Raw genomic sequence first — 24,852 nt, forward strand, 5'->3', positions numbered from 1 at the left:
CTGCAATTTAACTTATTATAGTTAGGTGTTCAAATTGCCAAGTAGCTGTTATGGTATTACAGTTTGTGCATTATTCAGAAGAAGAGAATAACAGCCCTGTGCAGTTGGTTAAAATGAAAACATTCGCCGCTTGGTTTTTATTTCTGACTCTTGAACTGTCATTTTTGCAGCATAATTCCTGTTATTTTCTTTCTCTGGAGCTTTTTGTGAATTTACTGTTTCTCATCACTATTTATTCTGCTGTGTGTGTTGATGATCAAACTTCTGCACTATATATTATGTCTAAAGACATAGCTGTTCAACACAATATACATATTTTGTTTTGAATGTTGGTGTGATATGAATGACCATGACCACATTAGCCAGCCAGCTGCTGGACCAGCGGTGTATGATATGCACTAACAGCAGAATAATTGCACTTTATGCTTCATTCAATTTTTTCATAATGGGGAATTCTTCAATTAGGTGCAGTTATAACTGCTTTAAGTATTGATAAATGAAGCATCATAAAACTATATTTCATTTATCACACATGTCCGAGTAGATTGCTTGAATGTAATGTATACGCTGATCTATGAATATGCAAATCAGTCCCACCTCCACTCAGTGACTCAGCCAGTGCCTCCTGATCCACTGAACTGTAGTAAATGCAAGACAATGGCATACATGGATAATGACTGATAAAACTATGTTTTTACCAGGGGACAACTACAGTGAATACTGTAACATTCGGTAAAGTTACTTACTTCGTATCCCTCTAACTAATGGTTAGAGGGTTGGACTCCCAATCGAAGGGTTGTGAGTTCGAGTCTCGGGCTGGACGAAATTGTGGGTGGGGGTAGTGCATGAACAGCTCTCTCTCCACCTTCAATACCACGACTTAGGTGCCCTTGAGCAAGGCATCGAACCACAACTGCTCCCCGGGCGCCGCAGCATAAATGGCTGCCCACTGCTCCGGGTGTGTGCTCACAGTGTGTGTGTGTGTGTGTGTGTGTTCACTGCTCTGTGTGTGTGCATTTCGGATGGGTTAAATGCAGAGCACAAATTCTGAGTATGGGTCACCATACTTGGCTGAATGTCACTTCACTTTCACTTTCACTTACTTGATGATGTTGTGTCCTAAAATGCCTTGAAGACTCGAATACAGCCGTTTGTGATTCGTAATTCGCCCCCCACAAGTGTACGCGTGTGAAGTGCAGACACCGATGCGGGTGAGGTGGGTCTGACTCCAGGCTACTTTTAAACTGTTGACATGGTTTATAATGCAAGTTAGCGGTTCTAAATTCATTTTAAAACATGGTTTCATGGGTTTTGTACTCTAATCTTTTTTTTTGGGTTTCGTGTTGGTATTGGTACATTTTGCATGCTAGTGATAGGAATCGATCCCTTGATGTGATTGGTTATTGGTTTATGATGTCGCAAACCGAGGGCTGTTTCAAACCGCAATTGTGGGTCAGCCTTTGGACAGTTTTAAGGAGAAAATACTCAACAATGGTGTTGATTTATGGATTGGCACATGGTTTGTCTAAAAACATATTAAAAACACCACATAGACAAATAAACAACAGAAAAAAAACAAACTTGATTTTCACTACAGAGGGACTGAAAAAGTTACTTGAGCACCAAATCAGCACATCAGAATGATTTCTGAAAGATCATGTGACACTGTGAAGTCTTCATGTGAAGACTGGAGAAGTGGCTGCTGAAAACCCAGCTGTGCCATGGTCAGTAAATCTCCTCAATATCTTGGATCTCTGACATCAGCATCAAAGAATAGATCAAATACCTCCTTTTCAAACCCCTCTTTTCATGATTTAGAGAACTCGCTGTGGATGAATGGAGGTTTCCCGTTCTGTCTGCAGTTTAAATTGTGCTCAGGGGTCCTCCACCTCATGCACACAACAGTTATCTTCAATCTCATTGATGTCCAGGTCACGTGGCCGCCAGCAGTGTTTGGCAATAGCAGTTTGATTGCCAAGAACATGCCTACAGCCCCTTCTTGCCAGCCCCTCTGCTTTGATGGCTCAAGAAGCCTGGTGCTAAAAGTTGGAGGCGGAGGGCTGGAGACTCGCCTTGGGGAATATCTTCCATCTCTGCCTCACTGGATCAAGAAGATCACCCATCTCACGTTCTTAGCCTCTTGACATGGATGCAGTTACAGCAAGGGAAAAAATAAATAGATAACAAATCTGCCCCTGGGTTGTTTTTGCTCAACTGCATGTTTGAAAGTAAATGACAAGGTTCAACAGAAATAACGATGCCTCGTCGTGAGCGCTGACGCTCTTCACTTATTCAACATTTTTGGAAATTGATCCGTTATGGTGGTGCATAAGAAGGGTGTGTCTGTTTGTTGGGGATGTTTTTTAGGGTTTAATCATTATAGGAAAGTTTGGTGTAATCCTAGAGAAGTGAATGGAAGGATTAATGTCTCTCTTTCATGCATGAAATGAGAGTTTTCCTCTCGCCAGCCTCAGCAGACAGCCCAGCTCTCTTTCTCTTCTGTCTTTTGATAGCTCACTGGCATCTAATAAATTAAATGGCCTTTGGTTCATCCTCTCAAATACCTTTTCCTGTTCAAAGCTTCCTTCCTGTAGGCGAAAGGAAACACATTCTGCCCATCTTATCAAGCAGTCATTAGTAAAATCAGTGGCAGCACACAAAGCAAATATTTCCATTGGTTAATTTGTTTGAAGATTGAAGAGCAGACCTTTTTCTTGCGGAGAAATTGATGGCATTATCGCGGCAGTGTGATGTGCAGCTGTAGCTTTGACAGGCTTGATCGTAAGAGTTTGGAGCGTCTTCAGAATATTAGCGTTCAGGACTTGGTTGTGTTCATCATAATGAAATCTAAATTGCCCCCTCTATTTTCACGTTTCCCATTTCAATGATTGAACACAAAAAGGCTGATGAATCACAACTGTTGATCTCTTATTTGGAGATAAAAACCACTTTGTCTTCATCTAAGTTGCATTAAAAGGATGAAAGCTGTGAATATGAGCACATTCATAATGGGGGCCGCATAATAATCATGATTTACTTTGGTAATGCTGAGTTATGTGGCTATTTCATTGAATGGCTTATTCAAAGCGCATTGAATTTCTGTCTTGTAAAGGTACCGTGAGTCTGTGCTTGAAAAATATGAGTTTGCAAGGCCAGTGATGATGTCTAGAGAACATTTAGGTCACAGAAAGTTTGTGTGTGTGTGTGTGTGGGGGGGGGGGGCATGTTTTTGTGACATATCAGGACACAACTCTGTATAATGACATGGGTATGACGCAGGTATTACAAGGAGAGGGTGACTTATGAGGACATTACCCATGTCCCCATTTTTCAAAACACTTATAAATCATACAGAATGAGTTTTTTTTGAGAAAGTAAAAATGCACAAAGTTTCCTGTGAGGGTTAGGGTTAGGTGTAGGGTTGGTGAATGGCGATAGAATATACAGTTTCTACATAATAAAAACCATTACGCCTATGGGATGTCCCCACTTTTCACAAAAACAAACGTGTGTGTGTGTGTGTGTGTATTCAGCTACATGTTTTTATTATCATATAATATATATATTTTTTAAGTATACACCACTGTCCTTTCTTTAAAAATGTTTCTTATGATTACCAATACTGTATTTATTTGAGCAAAAATACTGACATTTCTACACACATTTCTGTATACTGTATATCTAATATTGAATGTTTTTTTTTTTCATTCTTTTCAGTGAAGAAATATGCACTTGCTTTGAAAAAAAACAACAATAAAGTCTATTTTTGAGCACCGAGTAATGATGGTGACATTACAACTCGTGTCATGTTCCACTGAACAGGGCAGCTTGTTCCTGAGGAGCTGTGTGAAGATGAGCCGCCCCCTAAAGAGGTGTCCTGTGTGATGGCGTGTTCGGGTGACTGTGTGCTCAGCTCATGGTCTGATTGGTCCTCCTGCTCCCACAGCTGCTCCAGTAAAAGCTCAGAGGGCAGACAAAGCCGCACACGGACCGTATTAGGCTTACCGGGAGAAGGTCAGTTGGCTTTCATCTTCCACAGAAATCGGAGAATAATGTTTTAACAAATGTCTGACCAGTTCATATTGAAGCGTGCAAATTCATAATGGTACATGGTGGCCTGCATGTTTCATTTCGTAACATGTCAGTCTCCCTGCACCTTCCTATCTATTACAATAAAAAAAGTTTATAAAATGAAAAAACAAACAGATAATTTAATCCTGTGATATTGATTTGACAAGGGAAGTAATTTACTCTTAATATCACTCCGAGGGTGACATAATACCATTCATCAGTTTGTTTTCGTGAGCAGAGGAGCAATTTTGCACTCTGTATATTTGTTTCAGAGGAGCAGAGATAAAAATGTGTTCACAGGGTCTCATTTTTCTGTCTGCCTACGTACAGCTGTGGGCTTTTCCAATCACACACAGTCCTTCTGGAATGACAGAAAGAGCTGTGTAATTAAGACTTAAATATACTGTACTTTAGTTTAGAGACTACTTTCGCCCCCTCTGCCATCACACACACATGAGTAACGGCTCTTACATACACTTCTTTCCATGCATCTGGAAAATGGAAATAGAGCATCAGCCTCCTCTACACACCTTCTACAGAATGTCATTAATCAGACAAGCCCTTATTAATATTCCGCCGGTCTCCGTTACACTCATAATGAAGCCCTGTGTTATGGAAAAAGGCTGAATGTCAATACAATGTCATTAGCTTCAAGGGCATATGGTGTAGGAATTACTTTTAATTATAAGTGCAGGAGTAATTTTGGAGGCTGATCCCAGAGAACTTGTCACAGGTGTTCCTGCATCACGTGTGGAATACACATTCAGTTTCCTGTTCTGTTGATTTCAAGTACAAGAAAGTTTTGACTCGGTCTCTGGCTGATACAGATAAGCTGATTTTTATTTGGATTTTATGGTTGATGGCAGATGCTGCACTATTTAGTGTGGTTTAAAAAAAAAAGTAATCTGGCCATTGCCTTCATGGACTTACCCTCCAAAAACTGGTATGATATTACTTATAATATCATCTTTCATGTGTTACAAAAGAAGGTTATACAGCCAGGCACGTGCACCCGATGAAGCCATCTATAGGGACCTATTCTCACTAATAACTAGTTGCTGCTTATCATTTATTAGTACTAATAAAGCACATATTCTGCATGAGCATATATTCTACATCCCTAATCCTACCCAATACCTAAATTTAACAACTACCAACTAACAACTGTTCAATTATTTTTATACAGTTTATGTAGCACGTAAACAAACCTCAGCCTATTTCTCCTTTCATATATCTATAGTACATGCCTTCACATGTCCCAGTAGATTTCTGTTTCATGTGTCTTTGAGCTCATGTAGCTCGTTAACATTTTATGGAGCATTAAAGCAAACTTAAGAGAGACATTTCAATCTGTAACGCAGTTAATGATCTTTCCCATTCTCAGCTAAGACATGTCCAGCTGCTGCTGCTCTGGAGGAGTGGAGAACTTGTAATGATCATCCATGCATCTCCTTCTACTGGGAAGCGTCGCCATGGGGACCATGCATTGAGGACTCCTCCATGAATCTAAATGGCACTGGCTACTGGAACGGAACGGCCACCTGTGCAGTCGGGGTGCAGATTCGTAAAGTGGTCTGCATGAAAACGGGCGTCGGGCCAGTTATTCCCAAAAGGTGCCTAATTTTTTATGTATGAAATGTATAATCTGTGGATTTGTAGGTTTCCACACACCACACTAAAAGTGTTCACAGTGGCATTTTGTGGAGGTTAGATTATTAAAGCACACAGATTTTCCACCAATGCTCATAGTATGAAGTTGAAATGGTATATTTTACTAGTCTGTGGTGATCACTGCTTTTAATTTAAAATAACAGTGAAAAATTACTAAACCTGTCAGATAGATGCTGTAATCTTTATTTTTGTGATTTTAAATCTGATTAAAGTTAGATTTTGGAAATGCGCTTTTTTCAGTACAGCGAGATCATATTTCATTGAGATTTTTCATCTTTTGAGATCCGGTGTGACTAATAACATGCACAATTTAGTCGTAGATGTAGGCACTACTGCACTTTATCTCATTTACATGCATATGAGGCATTCACTGTATGTATGTATGAATGAACAAATGAGGGGATTGGTTTTTGGACATGCCATACAGTATGTATGAATGAGCAAAATGCTGTAATGCCTTTAATGCTTATGCTTTTTTTTTTTTTTTTTTTTGGGTGGGGCCAATATAAAAACATGACAACAGCTAAACCAGCATCTTGTAAAATACATTCAGATAGCTCATCAAATATGTGCTGACATAAAAGTTTTACAGTGTTCCTGAATCCAGCCTGTTTCCTTTATGGGATCATCCATTTTTATAGCTTCATCTTTAAAACATTGTCAGCATTTTCTCTTCCAGATAGATGTTTTCGATTATTACATACACGTATTTGGTCAATAATGAACTTTCCACATGGAAACATTTCCCTCTGCTAGCTTTTGTAAATATATGTACATTTTGTTTGATCAGAGCAGTAAATATTATTAGAATCTGCTTCTCTGGGATGCGTCTGTGAACAGCAAAATTGGGAATTAGGGTTTTGTGTATTTTTTGCTATGCCATCACGTAATCCTGAAATCCCTCTTTGATAGGTTTGCATTCAAACATCTTCGCTCGAGCAATTACAAAATATTGCTGGTGTTTGCTGCAGGTTGCGGTATTTTATACAGCATGAATGAAATGTACAGTAAAAGTTGAAAGCGATTCTCAAGAGTTTCACATTTCCCTGACCTTTTCTCTAGAGAAGAGTGCTTGGTTTTGCTTGTGCTGAAACCATATCTTGTACATTGAGTCTGTCAATTTTCTCAGTCTTGTGATGTGAGTGAGTCTGAATGCAGGCTTGACTGATTCTCTCCATTTCCTGTATGAGAAGGGTGGAGGTTTATGTTGCTCCAGGTCTTTTCTTGATAAACGTTTCCTGTGGGAGTTTTGTAAGGGCACTTTGGGTAGGATAAAATGTTCTATTGCATTGCATGGAGAAGATAATGTGTTGTGCATTAGGAAAAAGGACTCATAAATAATGCAGCCATTAATCTATTTCTTTGTTTTATATTAATGACACCAACGTAATAGTGAGTTTATGGGCTGGTGTATTTCACCGGCCTTGTTATAGGTTCCGGCTTGACCTCAGTTCTGAGAGGGAAGCTGTCTGGACTCTGTGTTTGATGGAGAGTAAATGTATGTGTTTGTGTCACACACATATCATATCCCTTGTGCCCTGCCACATGTGCTGGAGGCAGAAAGAAGCAAGCATCAGTTTTAAAGCGCATGTTTTGTCATCATGTGGAAGCATCTAATGCTTCATACGTAGGTGGAGTGTGTTCAGATCTTCACTTCATTTAAAACAGCAGGGCTGAGCTATTTAAACACCCTGATATATGAATTGACCCAACAGGGAGATGTTTGTTTATCTTACTGCTGCAAGACCGCTTCTCTATTAATCCTCTGTTCCTGGTATACTTGCATAAAGAGGAAAACAAATCAGGTTCTGTAAAAGTGCAATGCAAATGTCACGGAGACGAACCCCGTGATTCCCTCTACTGGCCAGCAGAGGGCTCCATCTCCGGAATACTGACTCTCACACTCACCTATACTGATTCGCACTACACTACCCATCATCCCCGCACCCCTACTCTGATCACCTACAGGTGCAGCTCATTGGCACGGATATATAAGCTGCACAACTCCATTAGCCAAACGCGAAGTCTTGTTTTGCTCCGGCTAACATTTCCAAGCGTTATTTCCCGTGTTTGATTTCCTGTTACCAGTACTGTTTTGTTTACCGTCTCTTGAACCTTTGCTGCCTGCCTCTTGACCTTGGATTGTTTATTGGACTCTGAATCTTGCCTGTTTCCCCTGAACTTCTGCTTGTGTTTGACGACGATTCTGGTTATCTCTACTGTTGTGTTTGCTGGTCCTGATCCCCGCCTGTACGACCTCGAGTCTTTCAATAAAGCCTGCTAAATGGATTCCCTGTCTGATGAGTTGTTACAGAAGACTTCGCCACAACCGAATCCAGCGGCTTACGATCATCTGTGTGCTACCATGGCAGCCCAGGCAAATCAGATCGCTGCTAATCAACATCAATTGAATCGTCTCACTTCCGTCACGGAGGAACTGGTAAAGGCTGTTCAAAACCTCCACAGCTCTGCCGTGACGTCAACCCCACCTGCAGCGGTCACCGCTTCCCACATGGCAGGAACGCCAACTCACGTTAATCCTCGACTGGCTTACCCGGAGAAATTTGACGGGGACTCTACCAAGTGTAAGGGCTTCTTACTACAGTGCTCGCTGTTCGTTGAACAACAACCCACCCTTTACACCACTGATGCTGGTAGGATCGCCTTCGTGTGTTCATTATTAATGGGAAGAGCTTTGGAATGGATAACGGCTGTATGGCGCGAGGATGGAACGGCGTTCACCACTTTCACTGACTTTCTGATACGTTTCCGTGAGGTGTTTGATCACCCCCGAGAGGGGAAAGGAGCGGGTGAGCGGTTGCTTGAATTATCGCAGGGAGGATTAACAGCAGCGGAATATGCCTTGAACTTTCGCACTTTGGCTGCTCAGACGTCATGGGTGAGTGACACGCTGAAGGTATTGTTTCGCAAGGGGCTTAATCACGAACTGCAAACCGAACTCGCTTGCCGTGATGAAGGGAGAACTCTGAGTGATCTTATTTCACTTACTATAACCATTGATAACCTGCAACGCTCTCGCCGTGTCAGTGCTCCACGCCTCTTCCCCGCTGCGGTAACGCGACCCGTAGAAACTACGGAGCCCATGCAGATAAACTCCTATCATCTGACTGAGGAGGAACGTCACCGCCGCAGGGTTAACCGACTCTGTCTCTACTGTGGCGCTCCGGGACATCTACGAATCACTTGTCCCAATCGCCGCTCTTCTTACACTCCGACCTCGGTGAGTTTACCTTCTAACTGTGTGTCAGTCCCTCTGATAATCAAGACCGACAAGGTTCAAATAGCCACCACTGCTTTACTTGATTCAGGAGCAGCTGGGAATTTTATCTCTGAGGAATTTGCCAGAGGGAATAACATCTCTTTAATGTCATGCACTAATTCTCTGTCTGTAGCCACAATAGATGGGCGCCCTTTGGGGTCTGGGTTGATCACTCACCGCACCCAAGATCTCCAAATGTTAACCGGCCTGCTACACCAAGAAACCATTCAGTTCTACGTGCTCCCTGTATCTAACACCCCTGTTATTTTGGGATTGCCCTGGCTCAGACTGCATGATCCTCAGGTGTCGTGGAGAGAAGGACAAATTCTTAGATGGAGCACCCAGTGTCAGAAATCATGCCTCTCGACCATCTCTCCCATGACGGTACAAGTTGTCACATTAGACCCGGAGACCACCAGCATTTCCAATCTGCCCAAGGAGTATCACGATCACGTCACCGCCTTCAGCAAGGTACAGGCAAACACATTACCACCACATCGCAGCTATGATTGTGCCATTGATCTCATTCCAGGTTCATCACCACCCCGGGGTCGAATATTCCCGTTATCATTACCCGAGTCAGAAGCTATGGCCAAGTACATCAAGGAGGAGCTGGAGAAGGGGTTCATACGTCCATCCACCTCTCCTGCTTCAGCTGGCTTCTTCTTTGTCCGCAAGAGGGATGGAGGTCTGCGCCCTTGCATCGATTATCGTGGACTCAACGAAATAACAGTAAAGTTTCGCTATCCTCTACCACTGGTGCCCTCTGCTTTAGAACAGTTACGTACTGCACAGTACTACACCAAATTGGATCTGCGCTGCGCATACAACCTCATCCACATTAGGGAGGGGGACGAGTGGAAGACAGCTTTCTCAACCACCAATGGGCACTACGAATACCGGGTGATGCCGTTTGGACTGGTCAATAGTCCTTCGGTTTTCCAATCCTTTGTCAATGACATCTTCAGAGACATGCTAAATAGAACTGTTATCATATACATTGACGATATCCTAATCTATTCAGATACCCTGGAGGAACATGTCCAACATGTGAGAGCTGTGCTGCAAAGACTCATTGAACATCAACTCTATGCTAAGGCGGAGAAGTGGGAATTTCATACCACCTCCACCACCTTCCTGGGGTACGTCATCAGCCCAGAGGGGGTCGCCATGGATGAGAGCAAAGTCAATGCCGTTCTCAAGTGGTCAGTACCAAGGACACTAAAGGAGCTTCAACGCTTTCTGGGGTTTGCTAATTTCTATCGCCGTTTCATCAGGAACTTCAGCTCTGTGGTTAGTCCCCTCACGTCTCTGGTCAAGAAAGGAGCCCATCGGCTACACTGGGCTGAAGCTGCTTTTCAAGCTTTCCAGGAACTAAAGAGAAGGTTTGTGACCGCTCCCATACTCCATCATCCTGACCCATATCTCCAGTTTCTCGTCGAGGTGGATGCCTCCAACACTGGTATCGGGGCTATTCTCTCCCAACGCCAGGGTTCTACCGGTAAACTTCACCCATGTGCCTTTTACTCCCGCAAACTCAATGCTGCTGAACGTAACTACGACGTAGGAGACCGTGAACTTCTCGCTATGAAAGCGGCCTTCGAAGAGTGGAGACACTGGCTGGAGGGGGCCAACCTTCCTTTCACCGTACTAACCGATCATAAAAACCTTGAGTATTTGCGCTCAGCCAAGCGCCTCAATCCACGGCAGGCCAGATGGTCACTGTTCTTCTCCCGATTCGACTTCTCAGTTACCTACCGTCCAGGCTCCAAGAACACCAAGGCAGATGCGCTATCCCGTATTCACGAAGACGAACAGATTCCATCCGAACCAGAGTCCATACTCCCTTTCAAAGTAGTTATTGCACCAGTACAATGGGACATCATGACGCTTATCCAACAACACAACTCTCAACACGCACCTCCAGCAACTTGTCCTCCTGATAAAGTCTACGTACCACCTACCTTACGTGATCAAATTCTCAACCACACACACTGCTTGCCCGCATCCGGTCATCCAGGTATCACGGCTACCATTCACCTGCTTCAGAACCGGTTCTGGTGGGAATCATTACCCAAGGACACTATAACTTTCATCCAACAATGCCAAACCTGTAATGCACACAAGACTCCCCGCCAATTGCCAGCCGGATTGCTTCAACCACTCCCCATCCCACAACGACCCTGGTCCCATCTGGCAATAGACTTCATCACCGATCTACCTGTCTCTCAGGGTAACACTGTTGTTCTGACTGTAATTGATCGTTTCTCCAAAGCCTGTCGCCTTATTCCTCTACCTAAATTGCCTACTGCTCTACAGACTGCCGAACTACTCTGTAACTGGGTCTTCCGTCTCTACGGACTACCGGAGGATATCGTCTCCGATAGAGGTCCCCAATTTACCTCTCGTCTCTGGAAAGCCTTCTTCCAAGCCCTCAATATAAACGTTAGCTTGACCTCTGGTTACCATCCTCAATCCAACGGCCAGGTCGAAAGACTCAATCAGGAAATCACCCGGTTCCTGAGATCATACTGTAGCTCCAACCAAGAAGATTGGGCACGGTTCCTCCTTTGGGCTGAGTACGCACAGAACTCCCTGGTCAAACCAGCTACTGGTATAACTCCCTTTAAGCGCATCCTAGGCTATCAACCACCCATGTTTCCCTGGTCCGGGGAACCCACCGATGTACCCGCTGTCACGGACTGGTTGCAACGCAGTGAGGAGACTTGGAATCAAGCTCACGTACACCTTCAACGAGCCATCCGCCATCAAAAAGAACATGCTGACCACCGTTGTCGTCCTGGGCCTGTATACCAACCCGGACAATGGGTGTGGCTCTCTACCCGAGATCTCCGTCTCCGACTACCCAGCAAGAAACTAAGTCCAAGGTACGTGGGTCCCTTCAAGATAACACATCAGATCACTCCTGTTTCATTCCGTCTTGCATTACCTGACACCTATCGCATCTCTCCCACCTTTCATGTATCTCTGCTCAAGCCCGCTGTGGCCCCTGGAGAGGAGGGAGAGGGGAGGTCCTGTGAGCAGAGTCCCCAGCCCGTCCAGATCGAGACTGAGGAAACTTACCAAGTGCGAGAACTTCTTAACTCCAGGCGTCGAGGACGCATCCTGCAGTATCTGGTCGACTGGGAGGGGTACGGTCCGGAGGAACAATCTTGGGTCAACGCTGACAACATACTAGACCCCAACCTCATCACGGAGTTCCATCGGTTACATCCGGAGAGACCGGCCCCACGACCACGCGGTAGACCTCGACGTCGGCTACCATCTCGCGCCAGGAGTCGCTCGCAGGGAGGGGGCTCTGTCACGGAGACGAACCCCGTGATTCCCTCTACTGGCCAGCAGAGGGCTCCATCTCCGGAATACTGACTCTCACACTCACCTATACTGATTCGCACTACACTACCCATCATCCCCGCACCCCTACTCTGATCACCTACAGGTGCAGCTCATTGGCACGGATATATAAGCTGCACAACTCCATTAGCCAAACGCGAAGTCTTGTTTTGCTCCGGCTAACATTTCCAAGCGTTATTTCCCGTGTTTGATTTCCTGTTACCAGTACTGTTTTGTTTACCGTCTCTTGAACCTTTGCTGCCTGCCTCTTGACCTTGGATTGTTTATTGGACTCTGAATCTTGCCTGTTTCCCCTGAACATCTGCTTGTGTTTGACGACGATTCTGGTTATCTCTACTGTTGTGTTTGCTGGTCCTGATCCCCGCCTGTACGACCTCGAGTCTTTCAATAAAGCCTGCTAAATGGATTCCCTGTCTGATGAGTTGTTACAGCAAAAGTTTGTCTGATACCTATTTGTCTGTCAACATCAAATGTGAAAGTGCTATGTGACGTCAGCCAATCATAGGATATTTCATGTTAATGATTTTAATGATAAGTACAGTTATATGGAACAGGATTATTTATATTTTATTCATTTTGACCAATGAAATGTGGATTAATTTTAAAATGAGTTTAAAGTCCCCATGTAATGAAAAAATATATATATATATATATTTTATACAAACCATGTGGCAATCCATTAATCAACAGTATTGCTGAGTATTATTTTCCTTAAAACTGTAGTTTCCCAAAGGCATTCCCAGAAACGTGGTTTGAAACAGCACTGGGTTTGCTACCTCACAAAATTCAATAACCAATAACGTTAATGGATAGATTCCTATCATTAGCATATCCCTCTCCATTTATACAAAAATGGTGCACATAGAGATTATAGCATAAAGATTGCATGCAAAATATGCCAATAGGATTACCAGCACAGAACCAAAAATAAAGTACAACAAAAAACTTGGTTTAAAGTGAATTTAGAATCACTTACTTGAGTAATAACCCACATCACCAGTGTAAAAGTAGCCCGGAATCAGACCCACCTCTCCCAAATTGGTGTCTTCACTTCACACACATATTGCTCATGGGTGCGAATTAAGAATTACAAACTTGGCTGCATTGGATTCTTCAAGGCATTCTGAGGACACAACATCATCAAGTAACTTTAACAACTGTTACAGTATTCACTTTAGTGGTCCGCTAGTAAAAACATAGTTATATCAGTCATAAGGCCCTATCATACACCCGGCGCATGGCATGAGAAAATTATTTTCACAAGAAAAAAAAACATTTAAATATGTAATTTTGATGATCAAAGATGAGTTTTAAGGGATAATAATTTTAACTTCAGAGGGACTTTAAGCTTTAAGATTTTTTCAGATCCCATTTCCCCCTTATTCCACATCATTTCCTGTCTTCTCTCTCCATTGCTGCTCTCCACACTCTCTCAGTTGCCACATCATTTCCTGCCTTGTCTTTTAATAAATGGAATCACTTTAATCCAAGGCCTTGAATTTATTATTGATTTTCTAAAACTATGGAAACAGCCATATGATAAAAGTCAACTTTAGTATTAATAATAATCTTAATTATTATTATAATTTGCCAAAAGACAGAATAATGAACAAAATTATTATTATTATTATTATTATTATTAATAATAATAATAATGATAATGTAGTGTAAATGTTTTTATTAATAATAATCATAATTCTTCCATTCATTATTTTTACAACAGATAGGGTAATGAACTATATAAATCAGATGGTTATATTAATATACTTAAAATATGAATATTGTTTAGCAGAAATGTGTCATTACTGCACCACTCGCCTCAACAAATTGCAACACTGATTTTTGGAATTAATCTGACCAAATTTGTGCCATTGGTTGAGTCAGTGTTGGAATGAAAGCAGAACCTTGTCTCTTTGTTTTTGTCATGTAACTTAATGCTTACTTTTACAATGGCTACAAACTCATCCAATTAAATTTTATGTTGGAACACTCCATACTCACACTTTATTCATGCTTTGTTTCCATATAGAGGCAAAGACAGAGTTAACCTGTTGTCATCTGTGATGTCTCCTTTGTTCTGTCTTTCTTTCTGCTGATTTCTTGCATTTATCCTCCACCCACTCTTTTGTTCCTTTCCTAAAGCTCTGTAGCATCATTGCCTTTGGGTGATTGCCCTCTGTAATGACATTCTGCTCCACAGAGCACAAAAGTGAGAGAGAAGCAGATGATTCATGCTTCTGTTCTTTCTTGTTCCCTGCTTTGATGTGTCCTGTTTGCTGGTCTCCATAGCCTGTAGTTGGTAGAGCCCTGCTGAGCCCTGCTGCCTCTCTTTAGAGCTGCTGCATGCTGGGAATTGAACCAAGCCTGGAAATGAAATGTCCAGAATCCAGCTCGTTGGGTTGGACGTTCTCTGTGGGGCAACATGCTCTTAAACAAAAGCATGCACATACTCACACTCACAAGGACACGCATGAGACAGACTCCTCAGCAGGACATACACCCTGGTGCATCATGTACAGTCATCTAGTCATTATTGCAAAATAATGGCTCTCGTTTCATCCTGAAGGGGTTAGTTTTGTGAAAATGACCAGCTGCCTGTACATCATCTCTTATATATTCACCATGGAGAATGTCATTATCTGTCCTGTAACATCGCTGTTTACCAAATAAATTGATGTTCATGAAATATTGATTTAAGAGGGGGGGTGCTTGTTTTCACTCAATATCCTGTTAATCTTGAGTACCTATAGAGTAGTACTGCATCCTTCATAACTCCAAAAAGTGTGGGCGGAGCTAAAGAATCACGAGCGCCAGTAGGCTTTTGTGTTGAGAACATGTGGAAGCTGAGGGAAAAAAACAACCAAAACAAACCATGGCTAACAGTCAGATTCAGTGTATATTTAGAGGCTGAAATTTAACAAGAGCAGCCTCAGCAACGACGTCTCTATGTGGTATGTACTGAAACTGTATATATTTGAAATCATATCTTCGAAATGCAGGTAACAAACAAAAACACTTGCACAACTCCGTTGATGCTCTGTAAAAATAAACTCCATCCACTGGTCCCTTAATGCTGTTTCTCTTTTGGTAATCTGTGCAGGGTTGTCTTGCCCTGGCAACCAAAAACACACTCCTTTTGTGACATTTCGCGACGCTCTCGCTCTGATCAGTGAAGTCTGTTGTGCTCTCTCTGCTCTGCTATACAGGAGCGCGCACTCTTCCGGCAGACGTGCCCATAGGACCCATATAAGGAAATTCCGCTCCATCTAACCTCACACAGAGCCATACTCGAAAAAAAACTTTCCGAAACTTGTGACAAACCGGAAGGAGTATTTTTGGAACAGAAATACTCCTTCAAACGTACAACTTAATTTTTGAAACTTTGTCCATGTTTAGCATGGGAATCCAACTCTTTAACAGTGTAAAAAACTCAGTATGCATGAAACAGCATTTCACCCCTCCTTTAAGTACAATTTTGTTTAATATGTTAGAAGAAACCAATACCACAGAGTTCTAGGAGGGTAAGAAACAGGGATACTGTTGTGAAAAAATACATGCAAAATACACATACCCATGGAAACTAAATGTTCCACAGAAGACAGTTGAAATTCTGTTCATATTTAATAACGAAAACTAATAAATAAATAGAAAAAAAAATTTCAGTTATGTCACCCATCCATATTGTCAAAACAAAGTTGCAGTCTACTGTTCAAAGTGTTTGAGGCAGTAAGATTTGTATTATTATTATTATTATTATTAAAATTAAACTTTTTATTCAGCAAGGATGCATTAAATAAAAAAGTGGAAAAAAAAGGTATGACAGTTTTGACAGTTATGACATTTATAATGTCACAAATGTTTCTTTTTAAAATAAATGCCATTATTTCGAACTTCATTTTGATAAAAGAATCCTGGAAAAATCTATCATGGTTCCCACAAAAACATTAGGTAACACAACTTTTTTTTTTTTAATGACTATTTATCCACTAAATAATAAATGTTTCTTGAGCAGCAATCAGACACTGAAGACTGGAGTAATGATGCTGAAAATTCAGCTTTGCCATCAAAGGAATAATTATTTTGTATTTTTTTAAAATACATTTCAAATATTTTAAATTGTTATAATGTTTCACAAAATTACTGTTTTAACTGTATTTTTGATCAAAAAAGCAGCTTGGCTGAGCATATAATAGACGTTTTTTTTTTTAAACCTAAAAAAACAACAACTTTGGAATGCTACTGCATGGTCCACATACTGTATGTTGGGAAGAAAACTATTACTATTTTTTTTTTTGCATAAATGTTTTGCAGAGTTAGTAGACAAATATGTAGTCATTACAATTAAAATATATGGCATTAAAACACTGATTGACCCATCAGAATCCAGAATTGTACAAAGCCAAATAATAAACCCACTTTCCATTAGATGAGAGAGTACAGTCTAGAGAGCTGTGTGGGTGTTCTCTCTTATCTCTCTCTCTTAAATAATATAAAGGCTCACATAACCTCTTGCTTCTTGTCACTCATACAAAAATAACTCACCTTTACCGTATACTCACTCAGATATGATCAGCTGTATGCTCTGCTGGTAAGACGCAATAAATATTACATCAGCTACTCAGATAGTGTCATTGTAACTGTGTTGTATCTGTACATGATAATATCTGGGTTTGTGGGGTACAGTAAATCAAGCAGTACTCACAGTCAGCACAGATGATATCTGCACCTGTGCTGGAAGGTCAAGGACAGAGTGACTGTGGTGTGGCTCAAGACAACTTATCACTGATCATGAAAAAAAAAAAAACAGTCCCTCTCTCTGTTCTCCATGTGTGTGTGTCTGTGTGTCATAGGTGTCCAGAATCTTCTCGACCAGACACCCTTCAACCCTGTTTACTGCCCTGTAAGAAAGATTGCATTGTGACCCCTTTCAGTGAATGGACAGCCTGCCCTACCACATGCCTGCCAGGTATTGATACAATCTCTTCACACAACCTTTAGCTGTGACATTTCAGTGGTACCTCACTTACAAAGATAGTTCACATGAAAATAATATAAAAAGTGGGTTTATTTACTCACCCTCATGTCCTTCCAAAACGGCATGCTTTATATATATATATATAATTGAATCAGCTCTCACCATACAACATCACTGTTCAAAAGTTTGGGCTGAGTAAATTATTTAAAACATATTTTTGTTAAATGAGTCTTTGCAGAAACTTTGTATTTTGGTGAATAAAGTTCAAAAGCATTTAAACATTTAATGGAAATAGCAATCTGTCACTAAAGGGGCTTTTGCACTGGAGGAACCTTTTCATTATTCCTAGAACTATTGGCAGAAGTGCCCACTTTAGACGCATTGGCACCGCAGGAGCTAGGAACATCTTTAGTTTTAGGAACTCCGTTTGGAGGAACTAAATTAGCTCCTACTTCAGATTAGGGTCTAAAACAGTTCTAAAGGAACTACCAGTGATGCAAGTGTACACTGATTGGCCAAACACATACAAAACACAGAGTACCCAGCATTTTTAAAAAGCCACGTAAAAGTATTTTTCCACAAATATGGAAAACAGTGATAAAAGCATTTGTTGTATGCATCGTTGTATTCTTGCTCAGCCTCGATAACACTACAAGTTTTCATAGGAGATATAGTCAGATTTTCATGTTCTTTCAATCTTGTGAATGTGTTTACATTCCATATCCATTATCATAAAACCCACGTCACATAACAAAACCAGCTTTTTTTTGTTGTGTGTCATGGGTTTCAAGATAACGGAGATTATGCGAAAAGATTATGCGAAAGCACCTTGATGCATCCTTTCTGAATACAAGTATTAATTAATCCAAAAAATTCTTACTGACCATAAACTTTTGAACAGTGATGTATTTCTAGCTCCAAGACCAAAAAAGCACCTCGAATGTATCATAAAAGTGGTCCATAAGACTTGTGAACAATGTTCCTTGTCTTCTGAAGCCATGCAATAACTTTTTGAAAAGGCTGAAATATGTTATTATTAACTGAAAATCTAAGCTCTTGAAAGGACATTATAAATTATAGCATAGAAAGACCTGTGTTAATGTTCTTTCCACAGAAAATAAATAAAACGACATTAGGATGAGTCCATTTGGGAATAAGAATTTAAACAGCTATGGCTGTAGAGTCTTTCTTTAAAAGGGACTTTTAAATAAAAAGAAGAAGTAATAAACTACATGAGTTTATTGTGTTGCCCCAATTACATTTACTGTAAGTGTGTTGATAATGAAAACAGGATTTACACTTTCACACACTGCTAGGATGTTGTATCTTGCACTTTTGCTGTAAACATGGTGAAAGGAGGGGCTTTTCTAACCCACAAAAGAGTTTTATTACATTTTAATGAGACTATTAATTGACCGTTACTTCCACTAAAGAAACCAGGAGTAAACAGGCATTTATTATGATTGAATCAAATGGTAACATTTGAAGAAATGTTTTAAATAACTGATATCCCCTCTGTAAATAGTGTGCTTTACCCTGTTGGGTCTTCTGTTAATGAGAGCGGCTTCTTAATTGTGCTATTATCAGTCTTTTAGTAATTAGCAATGTGTAATGAGCCTTACAATGTCTGTTAAATGAAGTCATTACATCAGCTTAGGATCCATACAGGGAACAGGAAGTCAACTCCACCAGAGAATCATATCATTACCTCTTATCTAAAGAGCTCTTTGAATAGTTCCTGCTGTGGTAATCGCTGTCAGAATACTAATAAAGTGAAAGATGGGTGCAAGTAATGTTTTGATTGTGTGTGTACTGTGCAGTGAACAGCAGCGTGCCCTCGCAGTCACGATACAGGATCATCATCCAGCGGGCGGCCAATGGGGGTCAAGAGTGTCCAGATACTTTATATGAGGAGAGAGAATGTGAGGCTCTTCTGGTTTGTCCTATTTACAGGTGAATAAACTGCAATTGCACAAGTGGTTTACCCGCTCCTCAGCTAGACTGATACAATGTTTGCGGTCCAGCTAGTTTTAGTTTTGTGCCATTGATAGTATCAACGCCATTTACAAATGCACACAGTAGTTCAGAATCGCATGCAGTGCATGAATACATTTAGAAAAATGCTGTTTTTGTAAGCTTACATTATGATCCTCAAAAGTCACAAATTGTTGCTGTAATTTACTGCGCAAGTAAATGCCAAGCTATTTGTAATAACGTATTAAATTATTATTCTGCCAAGTTTATTAATTAATAGAAGAGGGGTGACTTTTTTTTCAACACCGTCATAGTTACAACTGATAGCATTTTGTTTCTGTCATTTTGGCACATTTAAAACTAACAAACAAACAAACAAGCAAACACTGTTGGCTCAATTTAAAGTTGCATTAAATTGATAAAAAAAATAACAGACTTGTATTATTACAAAATACTTCTCTTTTTGAATAAATAAGGTTCTTTTAAAATTTATTTTCATCCCAAAAATTCTGAAATGTATTACACTTTCCACAAATTTATTAAATTGAGCTTAATTCAATAGTTATGATAATAATAATTGTTTCTTAAGCCCCAAATCAGCATTTTGTCTTCACAAGAATAAATTACTAATTAATGTTTTACTGCATTTTAATTAAATAAATGCAGCCTTGGTGACAATAAGATTTAGCCACTTATTGTCACCAAGGCTGTATTTATTAAATTACAATACTGTAAAGCAGTAATTAGTAATTAATTCATGTGATGACAAAATGCTGATTAAAACATATAAAAAAAAATTACCAACTCCAAACTTTTGCAAGTTAGTATGGAATAATTGATGATGGGTCATTGCATTGTGTTAACACACCTCACATAGTTCAGATGATTTCAAGACATTTGTCAGGTTTTTAAAGTGCCTCCGTTGCTAATTCCAAAATGTAATTTTAGATCTACTGTAGTAACAGAGATTATACAACATCATTTTGTGGCAAAAACATTAAAATATTTTTTCATTTGTATCTTGTTGTACACTATATTTGTTTGACCTTTAAGTGTTGTTATGGGTTTTGATTCTCGTACTGTTATAAGGAACTTTGACATAACAAATATCATTTTGCGATGTGATTTGGACATGTCAAAACCTGCCTGGAACTACTTTAGCAATGAGTTTCCCTTGAAATAATTGCACACCTTAGAAAGTTCAGAAACCGTTCAGTCAGATTCTAGCATTCAACAGCCCTGTAGTATAAATTACAATCATTTTAAGCAGCATTTTCTTCAGACTTTTTTATGTTTTTTATGCATGCAGGTTTAATGATCTCATATAAAAATACCCTCAAATGAATTTATAGCCTGCATGGAATATTTGCACTTTTAAACATGTATTTGCAGTGAACTAGTGAATGTATTAGATTCATATTAACCATTGACTGCTCTGATCTCTAGAGGTCGGCATTGGCATCTGTCATTAAAATCCCTTGTAATTAAAACTATTGACAAGAAACTGTTCAGTATTCTGAGACAAAGTCATTCATTTAATGCAGCACTTCATTACTACTGGTTTATAGGATTTATTCAACAGTCACATTTTTATTTTTTCTATTTTGCAAGACCTGGGTCACATGGAGTGAGAGTCATTTTCCTGCTATAGCCCCTGAATAGAAAGGCATTTAATTCCACCAAGTGTCATAAAAGACTGGTTAACATTGGTTTAAGTATTATAACCAGGGTTCTATTGATGTGCAGTGCATTTATACTGGAGGGTCTACTTACATGCATACATCTTTGTATTATTTTTCTTATTTTATATATATATAAATTATTCCTAGTATATTTATAAGTGCCTGTCTTGGACTATAAAAATGCATTAAAAATGTATTTTCTGGCAGCAATGCTGGGGTTTCTTTTCTAACATCAAACCATCACTATAAACCTTCATCTCTTTTTCAGATGGAAGACACACAGATGGCATCCATGTACTCTGGTCCCAGATTCTGTGCAGCAGGGAATGACGGGAGCCAGTGAATCGTGTGGTAAAGGATTAGAGATGAGAGGTAAGAGAACTGTGCTTTATGTAAAAGAGTGGTTTCTCATGGTACACTAAATAGCCACCTTTGTGGCTCTCCCTCTGAGCTATATGCATCACTGTGTATGTATATGGCTGTGTTCATGGCTTTGAGCTCTGCTTTGTTCATTGGCACTGTACAGTGTGTGAAGTGTGAATGCAGCATGCTGCAGCCCCAGTGTGATTATGACAGAATGGAAGTGAAAGCTGCCAAACACCACCGACAGTGAAAGAGAAACACTGCCTTTAGGGCACAGGTGACATGCTTAAAATGAACAAATACATTTTTAATATTTTTTTTGAAGTTGTAAACAAAACAAAGATTATTTTTATGTTGTACAAGAAAATACTGTTCAAGTCTTTCCTATTTCAAAAGTTCATGTTTAATTCAGTGTGTTTAACACCAAGGGCCCTATCATACACCCGGCGCAATGCGACCCAAGACTTTCTTGATTTTTGCTTCAATAAAATCCTAATTTACTGCTTATTAAGAGTTAGTAAGGTAGTTGTTATCCTTAGATATTGGGTAGGATTAGAGACGTAGAATATGCTCATGCAGAATATGTGCTTTATAATTACTTATAAACAGCCAATATGTTAAATATAAGCATGCTAATAAGCAACTAGTTAATAGTGATAATCGTTGCCTATAAAGTGTTACCACCTATTCAAAAAATACTTGTATAAATATCAATATATAATTGATATCAGTACTTTAATTCCTGGGTAATGATGAACATAAGTTCATTATATAACTCTTCATATGTCATTAGTTCTATTTCCATTCAAATAATTAATATACTATCCATTTTTTATTTATATTAAAATGTATTACTATTTGAATATACGTTAAATATTATATTTGATGATGTATTGTAGTTATAATGAAGCGTTAATGTAAAAGAGAATGATAATTCAAAATAAATGGATTTTTCCAAAATCTTCAATAATATTCAAACATTATGTATTTTTTCACAGAAACCTTGAATTTATTGAGATCAAATTAAACGAAATGATTGTATCCAGAAGTTATTACATTTAGACACAATGTAGTATGACATTTTACTGACCTTCCCCGGTTTATCAGAATATCATATTGGTACAATGGAAGAAAGCTGACATTTTGTGCCGAGTCAAAGGTCAGTATTATTCCAGATATCGAGTGCATTCATTAAAATTAATGAGGCCATTCATTAGAAATAATAAGTCTTTGTAAATGTTATCCTGCAATGGAAGATTCAAATAGCCAGCAGTAAGTAGCTGCAATAGTACGAGTGCTCTAACAGCAAGGTTAGGATACGAATTACATGAAGATGGACTGCAGCGGGCTCTTGCTTGTGTGCAGATTGAATTTCATGGTTTATTTAAACCAGCACTTGACATACTGTTGACCTCCCCTTGGATCTCACCGCATGAGGGCATAAATTAAAGTAAACAATAAATCTTGGCTAATTTACGAATGTTCACCAATTCGTTCCTGCTTTTTATTCTGCGAGACCTAACAGCGAATACCGCCACCACAACTGCGATAAGCTCTTGTTTTAGTCTAGTGATTAAAAATTACGCAGGTTGTTTATGTACCCGGATGATTTATTGTTGTATTTTGGGCAAGCATCCCCCGGCTGGTGTAATTTGATTATGCTTGGCGTACTCAGGTGGAGTGGTGGCTTGAGACAGGCGTGCAGACGCTCAGCGCCACACAGATGCAAATGAGCTAGCAGCAGAGTCCTGCTGTGTTCGAGAACACTTGCTCTATCAGCATCCTCCAAAATAAATAACAGGGCTAGAAGGCAATGCAGTAAATTACACTAAATGAACCATAAAGACAGACATCTCTGCAGAACTAATGAGAACCTCACACGTATTGTGCTTTCGCTGACAGATTTACAGTCTGATTGAGTGACCAGAAGTCATTCATTTTCAGTGAGAGTTGAAAACGTGCGGTGATATGAGTGACTGCGTCTGTTAGTGATCACGTGACCGCCGCTGTCGCCCTCTTATTGGTAGTCTGATCTGATCTCATTACTATTCACGTTTAATGTTTAGATGCATGTTTTTGCATTTTGTGCATATATGCTATACTTTACAGTATTGACAGCATCTATAATATACGCACAGCTTTAGAAACAAACAAACTACATTTTATTAATCCTTTATGTCACTTATATTAGAAATGTATTTGAATAGTCACATTTTTTTATTTTTTTATTATTATTTTTTTAGAGCCATTAACACCATCCTTACTCTAAACCTAACCACAATTTGTAAAAATATATATATTCAGAATGTAAAAGGCAAATAAATACACAATGGTTATATATATATATATATTTTTTTTATTTTACAATACACTATTATACACTACCATTCAAAAATTTGGGATCAGTACATTCATGCTAATCCAGGCTGATTTATTTGATCAAAAATTCAGCAAAAAAAAAGTAAAATAAATAAATAAATAACAAAATATTGTGAAAATAGTATTGCAATGTAAATAAGTTGTTTCACATTTTTTATATTTATTTTAATATATTATTTCAAAATTATAATGTATTCCTGTGATGGTCTTCACTCTCATGTGACCCTTCAGAAATCATGCTCGTTTAAATACTTTGTGTTTCATTAACTATCGTATTTACTCCTACTTTTTATCAATTTGATGAAAACAATACATCATTTCTGAATAAAAGTATACAATTTGTAAAAACTTGTACCAAATCTTTGAATGGTAGTGTATGAAGCAAAATGAAGAAAGTTGAATAACAGCATCAGATATCACACAAAATATAATCAGCATAATTTCAAATGAATCAAATATGTTGCCGCTGGCATTGAAGATATTCGGCAAATATTTTATTTATTAATTAAATATAATAAAATCAACCTAATGGTTTCATAAGGTAAATATACTGTGAAACTAAACGGATAAGGTGATTCATAATTTTTTTAGTTGCTTTTCCTGATCCACACTTTGCATATAAATACTTGCAATGATCACTAGTGAAATCACACACTGGTTTGTTTAAAGTATAAAGTTAAACTCTCCTCACCTTTGTCCCACTGCCAGCAGTCACTGTCATTCATATCGCCTCAAATCACCAGCTCTCATTGAAAATGTATGACTGAATTTCAGTGTAGGCAGCAACACTCACACTGAAAACGCTTAACACTTTTAAGTCATCAAGCCACTATAGTTGGTTTCTAGTATGTGTTCTTGCACAATTAAACCCCTACCAGCAACCAACAGTAAAACAAACACCCCTGTCATAGTCCACAAAACCTGCACATGCAGAAGTCTGTATTATCAGATGTGTTGTATTTTTGCATTATAGCATGTCAATGACTGGAGTATTTTTGGATTTGCTGTGGATTAACTAACATCAATTTTCATCACTTTCAGAGTACAGTAAGTACTTTCAGGGTGAATTTTTGCTGCTGGTG

General features: G+C 39.4%; 1 protein-coding gene across 3 annotated transcripts in view; it reads left to right on the plus strand.

Annotated features, from left to right (window-relative positions):
- thsd7ba (thrombospondin, type I, domain containing 7Ba) overlaps positions 1–24,852 on the plus strand; it is a 245,886-nt gene that overhangs the window by 175,426 nt on the left and 45,608 nt on the right. For all 3 annotated transcript variants that reach the window (XM_052564976.1, XM_052564978.1, XM_052564977.1), the window contains 5 exons: positions 3,823–4,014; positions 5,456–5,684; positions 17,248–17,363; positions 19,193–19,325; positions 21,297–21,400. In XM_052564976.1, the coding sequence (XP_052420936.1) occupies positions 3,823–4,014; positions 5,456–5,684; positions 17,248–17,363; positions 19,193–19,325; positions 21,297–21,400 (774 nt within the window). The remainder of the gene's footprint in view (positions 1–3,822; positions 4,015–5,455; positions 5,685–17,247; positions 17,364–19,192; positions 19,326–21,296; positions 21,401–24,852) is intronic.

The sequence above is a fragment of the Carassius gibelio genome, chromosome B9 (assembly GCF_023724105.1).
Source record: "Carassius gibelio isolate Cgi1373 ecotype wild population from Czech Republic chromosome B9, carGib1.2-hapl.c, whole genome shotgun sequence".
Taxonomy (NCBI): Eukaryota; Metazoa; Chordata; class Actinopteri; order Cypriniformes; family Cyprinidae; genus Carassius; species Carassius gibelio.